At 61.2% G+C, this 9,511-nt stretch overlaps 1 protein-coding gene across 1 annotated transcript; it reads right to left on the reverse strand.

Moving 5' to 3' along the window:
• Positions 1 to 318: 318 nt before the first annotated feature.
• Positions 319 to 2,256, reverse strand: LOC128897306 (basic proline-rich protein-like). The gene has a single exon (XM_054163116.1). It carries the CDS (start codon positions 2,254 to 2,256, stop codon positions 319 to 321), a length of 1,938 nt encoding a protein of 645 aa, XP_054019091.1.
• Positions 2,257 to 9,511: the final 7,255 nt, after the last annotated feature.

The following is a 9,511-nucleotide window of genomic DNA, read 5'->3' on the forward strand; positions in this document are numbered from 1 at the left end:
GCCCCTCTTGGCCAGAAGCTGAAGAGCTTCTGAAGTTGATTTCCTGCCTTTATAGCAGCTGTCTGCCCCTGTATTTATTTCCCCTGTAAGGCTGCTGCCCCGCCGCAGATAACTTTCGGGAGCGACTCTGGCGCTGGGCGGCACAGCACCGGCGGGCTGGAGCGGGAGCCGCTGGGAAGCGAAGGATGCTGCCTCCTGGCCGCTCTCCTCTGGCGGCTTTCCCACCCTCGGGCTGCGCCTGTTTCGCGCTGCAGCCTCCTCGGTCCCTCCCCGCCCCGAAGAGCCGGCGGCCCCGCTGCTGTCGCCTCGAGAGGGCACTTATCGCGCCGCATCCACCCTCCGAGGCTTTTCCTCAGGATGATGGCCGTGGCGGTGATTCATCTCGCAGCCCCTGCCCTTCCTCGCTCGCACAGAACGGCCTCCTGCCCGCCCCGGGCCCGGGTCAGGCTCGTGCCACGCACGGGATTTCCTGCCGGGCGGCCGGCAGCGAGGGGGCGGCCGGCAGCGAGGGGGCGGCCGGCAGCGAGGGGGCAGGCGGCAGCCAGGGGGCGGCCGGCAGCCAGGGGGCAGGCGGCAGCGAGGGGGCAGCCGGCAGCGAGGGGGCGGCCGGCAGCGAGGGGGCAGCCGGCAGCGAGGGGGCGGCCGGCAGCGAGAGGGGGCAGGCGGCAGCGAGGGGGCGGCCGGCAGCGAGGGGGCAGGCGGCAGCGAGGGGGCAGGCGGCAGCGAGGGGGCAGCTGGAGCGGGGCAGCGGCCGGCAGCGAGGGGGCAGGCGGCAGCGAGGGGGCAGCCGGAGCGGGGCAGCGGCCGGCAGCGAGGGGGCAGGCGGCAGCGAGGGGGCGGCCGGCAGCGAGGGGGCGGGCGGCAGCGAGGGGGCAGCCGGAGCGGGGCAGCGGCCGGCAGCGAGGGGGCAGGCGGCAGCGAGGGGGCGGCCGGCAGCGAGGGGGCGGCCGGCAGCGAGGGGGCGGCCGGCCGCGAGGGGGCAGGCGGCAGCCAGGGGGCGGCCGGCAGCCAGGGGGCAGGCGGCAGCGAGGGGGCAGCCGGCAGCGAGGGGGCGGCCGGCAGCGAGGGGGCAGCCGGCAGCGAGGGGGCGGCCGGCAGCGAGGGGGCAGCCGGCAGCGAGGGGGCGGCCGGCAGCGAGGGGGCAGGCGGCAGCGAGGGGGCAGGCGGCAGCGAGGGGGCAGCTGGAGCGGGGCAGCGGCCGGCAGCGAGGGGGCAGGCGGCAGCGAGGGGGCAGCCGGAGCGGGGCAGCGGCCGGCAGCGAGGGGGCAGGCGGCAGCGAGGGGGCGGCCGGCAGCGAGGGGGCGGGCGGCAGCGAGGGGGCAGCCGGAGCGGGGCAGCGGCCGGCAGCGAGGGGGCAGGCGGCAGCGAGGGGGCGGCCGGCAGCGAGGGGGCGGCCGGCAGCGAGGGGGCGGCCGGCAGCGAGGGGGCAGGCGGCAGCCAGGGGGCGGCCGGCAGCCAGGGGGCAGGCGGCAGCGAGGGGGCAGCCGGCAGCGAGGGGGCGGCCGGCAGCGAGGGGGCAGCCGGCAGCGAGGGGGCGGCCGGCAGCGAGAGGGGGCAGGCGGCAGCGAGGGGGCGGCCGGCAGCGAGGGGGCAGGCGGCAGCGAGGGGGCAGGCGGCAGCGAGGGGGCAGCTGGAGCGGGGCAGCGGCCGGCAGCGAGGGGGCAGGCGGCAGCGAGGGGGCAGCCGGAGCGGGGCAGCGGCCGGCAGCGAGGGGGCAGGCGGCAGCGAGGGGGCGGCCGGCAGCGAGGGGGCGGGCGGCAGCGAGGGGGCAGCCGGAGCGGGGCAGCGGCCGGCAGCGAGGGGGCAGGCGGCAGCGAGGGGGCGGCCGGCAGCGAGGGGGCGGCCGGCAGCGAGGGGGCGGCCGGCAGCGAGGGGGCAGCCGGAGCGGGGCAGCGGCCGGCAGCGAGGGGGCGGCCGGCAGCGAGGGGGCGGCCAGGGCTGAGCGGCCCCGGCCGGGCAGGCGGCTCCGCGGCTCGCCAGGTGGGAGAGGGTTGGCGGGGCGACACGGGAGCGGGGTGCTGAGCTGCAGCCGACTCGTGCTTCGTCCCCCCCCGCCCCAGGGGCTGGGGGAACGGGGCCTCTGTTGTTGTTGTTGTGCTGGAAAATGGCAGGGCTCCTGCCTGCAGTGGAAAAGATTATCACCAGCACATCCTGGCCTGCCCTCCGACTCCGTTTGTTACTGTCGAGGGCTGGCTTCGCGCTGCCAGTGCATTGCTGAGCTGCTTGCAGAGGGTTGTGGTTTGCTCGAGGAAACATAACTCATGGGGGACAGGGGAGGGAGAATCCTGACCGCTTTTGGCACCAATGGAGTCAAATCGTACCGAGCAGGAAAAACAGAACAGGCTTTGACATGAGTGGTGCACGGCCTGGAGCTCCCCGGGAAGGGAACGTGCCCAGCGGGCAGGATTGCCACTCGGGAGACCTTGGCTCCCCTCTTCCTACCAGCCTGCTTGCCAGGGGCTGTTTGTACATCCTGTGCTTCCCAGCCTGGGTGAAAACCACCCCATCCTGGAGCAGGCAGGGGTTACTCAACACTTGTAGCTGTCTGATCTCGGGTTTCTTCTCAAGATACAGAGGCCAGAAGAATCAGCGTCACAGAATGGGTTGGGTTGGAAGAGACCTACAAGATCACCCAATTCCAACCCCTGCCATGGGCAGGGACACCTCCCACCAGCCCTGGCTGCTCAAGGCCTCATCCAACCTGGCCTTGAACACCTCCAGGCAGGAGGCAGCCACAGCCTCCCTGGGCAACCTGTGCCAGAGTCTCACCACCCTCACTGGAAAGAACTTCATCCTCTAGTCTCAGTCTCCCCTTCTTCAGCTCAAAGCCATCGTCCCTCGTCCTGGCACTCCCAGCCCTTGTCACAAGTCCCTCCCCAGCTCTCCTGGAGCCCTTCAGGTACTGGAAGGCTGCTCTGAGGTCTCTGTGGAGCCTACTCCAAGCTGAACAGCCCCAAATCTTCCAGCCTGTCCCCATAGGGGAAGTTCTGCAGCCTTCTGAGCATCTTGGTGGTCTCTGGACCCTCTCCAGCACTTCAGTGCCTTCTTGTGCTGGGGACCCCAGAGGCAGTGCGGCACAGCTACCAGCCAGAGCAAATGGGCAATGCATTCCTTGGGGGGGTCCTGAATCACTGTCCTGCATCTGCTAACAGAAGCATCACATCTATGGCCTCTTGGCCTGGATCAGGAGCAGGGAAGTCCTTGTGCCCTGTGCTCAGCACTGCTTAGGCCACACCTGGAGTCCTGTGTCCAGTTCTGGGCTCCTCAGCTTAGGAAAGATGTTGAGCTGCTGGAAGGTGTCCAGAGAAGGGCAACAAAGCTGGGGAGGGGTCTGGAGCACAGCCCTGTGAGGAGAGGCTGAGGGAGCTGGGGTTGCTTAGCCTGGAGAAGAGGAGGCTCAGGGGAGAGCTTCTTGCTCTCTCCAACTCCCTGAAGGGAGGTTGTAGCCAGGTGGGGGTTGGTCTCTTCTCCCAGGCACCCAGCACCAGCACCAGAGGACACAGTCTCAAGCTGTGCTGGGGGAAGTTTAGGCTGGAGGTGAGCAAGAAGTTCTTCACAGACAGAAAGACTGGCCCTTGGGATGTGCTGCCCAGGGAGGTGTTGGGGTCATCATCCCTGGAGGTGTTTAAGAAGAGCCTGAATGAGGCACTCAGTGCCATGGTCTGGTTGATTAGTTAGGGTTGGGTGATCAGTTGGACTTGATCTTGGAGGTCTCTTCCAACCTGGTTGATTCTGTGAGTCATGGGAGTTATGAACAGCCCCAAGCCCTTGTGTGAGCTGCTGTGCCAAGCCACCAGCAGTCACTCATGGCAGCTTCATGGGCCAGAAGTTCTTCCTTGTGACTGACACTGCCAATCCCAAGTGAAATTTGTACAGAAACAATCACAGAATCCTTTGGGTTGGCAAAGCCTTTCCAGCTCATCCAGCCCAACCATTCTCTAACTGTGCCAAGGCTGGGGCTAAACCATGGCCCTCAGCACCACAGCTCTGCCTCTGGGAAACACCTTCAGGGATGGGCATTCAACCACCTCCCTGGGCAGCTTGTTCCTATAGAATGGTTTGGGTTGGAAGGGATCTTCAAGATCAACCAGCTCCAACCCCCTGTCATGGGCATGGACACCTCCTGTTAGACTGGAGTGCTCAAGGCCTCAGCCAACCTGGCTTTGAACACTTGAAGGCTTGTAGACTCCACAGCTTTTCCAGGCAACCAGTTCTAGTCCCTCCCCACCCTCATGGGGAATACTTTCTTCCCCCATGATGGTTCTCTTCCTGCCCTTTGAGGCACAGCATATACTTATGAGCAGTTTCATCTAAAACAAACCAGGGGCAGTGTTCTGGTGGGGGTTTACTCCCCTGTCTCCTTGAGGAAGTTACCAACAACATGACCAGAACCTTGCCTCCTGGTGCTTGAGGGCTACACCTACAGAGCTTTGGAGCTGAACTGAGGACTTGGAGTACATCCCCTTGGAGCAGAGCATGGGCAACTCTAAAAACAGCTAACAGCAACAGGGAGATCCATGATGGAGTTAGGGTTGGGGTGGAATGTCCCCCATCTTGGCTTGGGGCAGAAGAAAATGCAGGAATTCCCATGTCCAGAGAATTTGGTGGCAGGGGATGACAGCAGATGTCACCAGGGAATCTTGTGACTGGTTGGGGAGGGACTTTTGAGGGTGTCAGGGAGTGATAGGAGTGGGGAGGATGGAGCAAAACTAGAAATGGGGAGATTGAGATTGGCTGTGAGGAAGAAGTTGTTGCCCATGAGGGTGGTGAGAGACTGGCACAGGTTGCCCAGGGAGGTGGTGGAAGCCTCCTGCCTGGAGGTGTTTGCAGCCAGGCTGGATGTGGCTGTGAGCAACCTGCTGTAGTGTGAGGTGTCCCTGCCCATGGCAGGGGGGTTGGGACTGTAGGATCCTTGAGGTCCCTTCCAACCCTGACAACTCTGTGATCCTACTTTTGGGGTTAGCCAGCTCCCTTTGAAAGCTTTCTGTGCAAGCCCTGCATGGCCTCATGGTGCCAGGCCCTGCTGGGGGGTTCTGGCTTTGCTGCCCACAAGCAGGAATGTTGGAAACCCAAGAGAACACCTCTGGGAAGTGGCATTTGTGTGGTTTATTGGCAGGCAACTAAAAATAGAGCTGTACCTCTTTGTTTGGCTTTATGAAGTGGCCACCTGCAGCACTCCCTCACCAACCCTGAGAAGGAATTCACATCAAGGAGAGTGACGCAGAACCTTATCTCATCAGGCTGTCACATCAGGTCACCCAGGGGGGTGGAGAAAGGGCATCATTTGAGAAGCCTTCCCCACACCTTCCTGCATCAGGAACCACTTGGAGGAAATATTTAGGCTGAAGGACACTGAATTGCTGAAGCAGGTCCAGAGGAGGCCACAAAGCTGAACAGAGGGCTGGAGACCCTCCCCTGTGGGGCCAGGCTGAGAGAGTTGGGGCTGTTCAGGCTGGAGAAGAGAAGGCTCTGGGAAGACCTTAGAGCAACCTTCCAGTACCTGGAGGGGCTCCAGGAGAGCTGGGGAGGGACTTTGGACAAGGGCTGGGAGTGACAGGACAAGGGACAATGGCTTTGAGCTGGGAGAGGGGAGATGGAGACTGGAGATGAGGAAGAAATTCTTTGCAGTGAGGCTGGGGAGACTCTGGCACAGGTTGCCCAGGGAGGCTATGGCTGCCTCCTGCCTGGAGGTGTTCAAGGCCAGGCTGGATGGAGATCATCACTTCCAACCACCAACCCAACCCCACCATGGCCACTAAGCCACGTCCCAAGTGCCATGGCCACACATTCCTTCAACACCTGCAGGCATGGGGACTCCACCACCTCCCTGGGCAGCCTGTGCCAATCCCTGACCACTCTTGCAGCAAAGAAATTTTCCTCATCTCCAACCTAATCCTCCCCAGGCACAACTTCAGGACATTTCCTCTTCTGTCACCTGAGACTAGGGAGCAGAGCCCAACCCCCACCTGGCTCCAGCCTCCTCTCAGGGAGCTGTGGAGAGCAATGAGGTCTCCCTCAGCCTCCTCTTCTCCAGGCTGAAGACCCCCAGCTCCCTCAGCTGCTCCTCCCCAGCCCTCTTCTCCAGCCCCTTCCCCAGCTTTGCTGCCCTTCTCTGGCTCCTCAAAGTCCTTTTTGGAGCGAGGGTCCCCAAACTGAACCTTTTTTTGTGGGTGTTTTTTTTCAGGGCACATTTTAGAGCAGGAAAGCTAACCAGTGTGGCCAGCATTCTTTACTGGTCTCAGAAGAAAGACAGCAAGGGCTTCAGCCATGCACTGTGTAGGACAGGTCACTTTTTCTTCTGCTGTTGAAGGCTCTTTCCACAGCAGAGGTCCTGCAGTCCTGTAGGCATAGAATTTGTACTGAATCTAGGAAGCCCTCACTCCCAAAAGGACACTGAGGGCTGGAGCAGGGCCAGAGAAGGGCAGCAGAGATGGGGAAGGGGCTGGAGAAGAGGGCTGGGGAGGAGCAGCTGAGGGAGCTGGGGGTCTTCAGCCTGGAGAAGAGGAGGCTGAGGGAAGACCTCCTTGCTCTCTGCAGCTCCCTGAGAGGAGGCTGCAGTGAGGTGGGGCTTGGGCTCTGCTCCCTAGTATCAGGTGATAGGAGAAGAGGAAATGACCTCAGCTTGCACCAGGGGAGGTTTAGGTTGGACTCCAGGGAACAATTTCTTCACTGCAAGAGTGGTCAAGGCCTGGAAACGTTCCTAGGGGATGTGGTGGAGTCCTCCCCCTGGAAGTGCTAAACAAAGCCTGTGCACTGTGGTGGGGAGGGACATGCTTTGGTGGGGGGCTTGGTGGTGCTGGTTTAAGGCTTGGCCTCGATGACCCTGGTGGTCTTTTCCAACCTGAGTGCTTCTCTGGTGAGTTTCTGCTGCCAGCTTTGGTGGAGGAAGCTGAGGGCTGAGAAGTGACCGACCCAGTGCCGCTCCCCACCAAGCCAAACTCCGTGCTCAGGACCCAGCTTGCTGAGCAGCACTCTTCAGGGCTTCTCAGTTTGCCTTTCTGGCAGCCAGCTGCTGAGCCCTGGCCGAGCCCTGAGTCACCCTAAGACTAACAAGACACTACCCAAGAGCAGCCGAGGTTTGGCTGCTGTCACAGCTCCCTATCAGCGCAGGCTTCGCATTCCTGGGACACCCCTGGGTGAGTCAGCAGCCGGAGGAGCTGGCAGGGAAGGTGGAAAGCTTCGTCTGCAGCTGCCCCACACAGGGATCCAGAAATGGACTCTCAGTTCCACAGGACCCTGGTGCTGCTCCAAAAGCTACAGGGAAAGGAAGAGAGGGGAGGGGGAGGAGGGAATTTGAGTTTCTGTGTTTCAAGAGAAGCTGAGAGGCAAAGTCCAGCTCCAAGAGCCCCAGGCTGCAGTCGCTGGGGGAGCTCTGAAGGGCAAGCAGGGCAGCAGAGGGTTTTTTTTCCCCTGGTAAGCTCTGCAAGGAACCTCTTGGCTGCCTTCCAGAGCTGCTGAAGCACAATGGGGTGTGCTGAGTCACGGCAGTGCAGCAGGGACACAGCTCCAGCCAGGCTTGGGAAACACAAACAGGGATCTCAGCAGCTCTGGGGGAATTCCAGAGGGTCTGGTTCCCTTCAGCAGGAACACACCTGGAGGGAAGGGATGCACCCAGAGGCACCTGGACAGGCCCCAGAGGTGGGCCAAGTGCAAGCTCCTGAACCTGCTTCAGGACGTTCCCAAGCACACACCCAGGCTGGCCAGTGGATCTGAAGCTCTCCTTCCTCCCTAGTTTTGCTGCCCTTGCACACATCAGGGATCCTGTAGTTTACTTGGTAAAGCTAAAAGAAGGTGAACTTCCTCTGGGCACTTGTTACTTGTTGGTGAACAAATAAAAAAAGAGAGCAAAAAGAGCTTTGTGGCATTTTAAATGTCCACAGCCTTCTTTGCTGCAAGTTTTGGGACCCTCACTCCAAGGACCTCAGCTGACTGGACAGATGGGCAGAGTCCAACAGGATGGCATTCAACACATCCAAGTGCCAGAGGCTGCACTTTGGCCACAACAACCCCATGCAGAGCTACAGGCTGGGGTCAGAGTGGCTGAGAGCAGCCAGGCAGAGAGGGACCTGGGGGTGCTGATTGACAGCGGCCTAAACATGAGCCAGCAGTGTGCCCAGGGGTCCAAGAAGGCCAAGGGCATCCTGGCCTGCATTAGGAAGAGTGTGGCCAGCAGGAGCAGGGAGGTCAATGTGCCCTGTGCTCAGCACTGCTGAGGCCACACCTTGAGTCCTGTGCCCAGTTCTGGGCTCCTCAGTTTAGGAAAGATGTTGAGCTGCTGGAAGGTGTCCAGAGAAGGGCAACAAAGCTGGGGAGGGGTCTGGAGCACAGCCCTGTGAGGAGAGGCTGAGGGAGCTGGGGTTGCTTAGCCTGGAGAAGAGGAGGCTCAGGGGAGACCTTCTTGCTCTCTCCAACTCCCAGAAGGAAGGCTGTAACCAGGTGGGGGTTGGTCTCTTCTCCCAGGCACCCAGCAGCAGAACAAGAGGACACAGTCTCAAGCTGTGCCAGGGGAGGTTCAGGCTGGAGGTGAGGAGAAAGTTCTTCCCAGCAAGAGAGATTGACCCTTGGGATGTGCTGCCCAGGGAGGTGGTGGAGTCACCATCCCTGGAGGTGTTCAAGAGGGGATTGGATGTGGCACTTGGTGCCATGGTCTAGTCATGAGGTCTGTGGTAACAGGCTGGACTCGATGATCCTTGGGGTCTCTTCCAGCCTTGGTGATTCTGTGATACTGTGATACTGTGACTCTGTGAAAAGGACACTGAGAATCAGAATGTGTCCAGAGCAGGGCAGCAAAGCTGGGGAAGGTTCTGGAGAACAGGGCTGGGGAGGAGCAGCTGAGGGAGCTGCGGGTGTTCAGCCTGGAGAAGAGGCCCAGGGGAGACCTCATTGCTGTCTACAGGTACCTGAAAGGAGACTGGAGCCCGGGGCGGGGGGGTGGGTGTTGGACTCCTCTCCCTAGTATCAGGGGATAGGACAAGAGGAAGGCTAGGTTGGAGATGAGGAAAATGTCTTTGCTGCAGGAGTGGTCAGGGATTGGCACAGGCTGCCCAGCTGGAGTCCCCATCCCTGGAGGTGTTCAAGAAGCAGCAGCTGTGGAGCTTCATAATAGAGTTCAGTGGTCATGGGAGCTGGGTTGTGGTTGGACTCGATGACCTCAATGGTTCTGTGGCTCTATCATCTAGCAGCTAAGGAAGGTGGCATGAAAATGCCCAGGGGCACGTTGCTAACATCTCTCTCCACACCTGGCAGCTAAAGCTTAGCTCCCTTGCATCTGTTCTCACAGGTTGGGAGGAGGCTGGAGAGTGAAGCACCACGGAAAACCAATGGCTGAGAATGCAAATCCTCCACCCAGCCAAGCTGGGAACCTCCAGCAGGAAAACAGCCTCCAGGAGCAGGGAAAAGCTCTGCTGTGGGCACTGGGATCTCATCAATGTGTATAAATAGCTGAGGGGTGGGAGTCAAGATAATAAGACAAGAAAATACAGGTTCAAGCTTGTACATAGAAGATTTCACA

The sequence above is a fragment of the Dryobates pubescens genome, chromosome 1 (assembly GCF_014839835.1).
Source record: "Dryobates pubescens isolate bDryPub1 chromosome 1, bDryPub1.pri, whole genome shotgun sequence".
Lineage (NCBI taxonomy): Eukaryota > Metazoa > Chordata > Aves > Piciformes > Picidae > Dryobates > Dryobates pubescens.

Bases quoted from the DNA above. Each gene is read 5' to 3' on its own strand.
- LOC128897306 (XM_054163116.1), bottom strand. From the start codon at position 2,256: ATGTTTCCTCGAGCAAACCACAACCCTCTGCAAGCAGCTCAGCAATGC.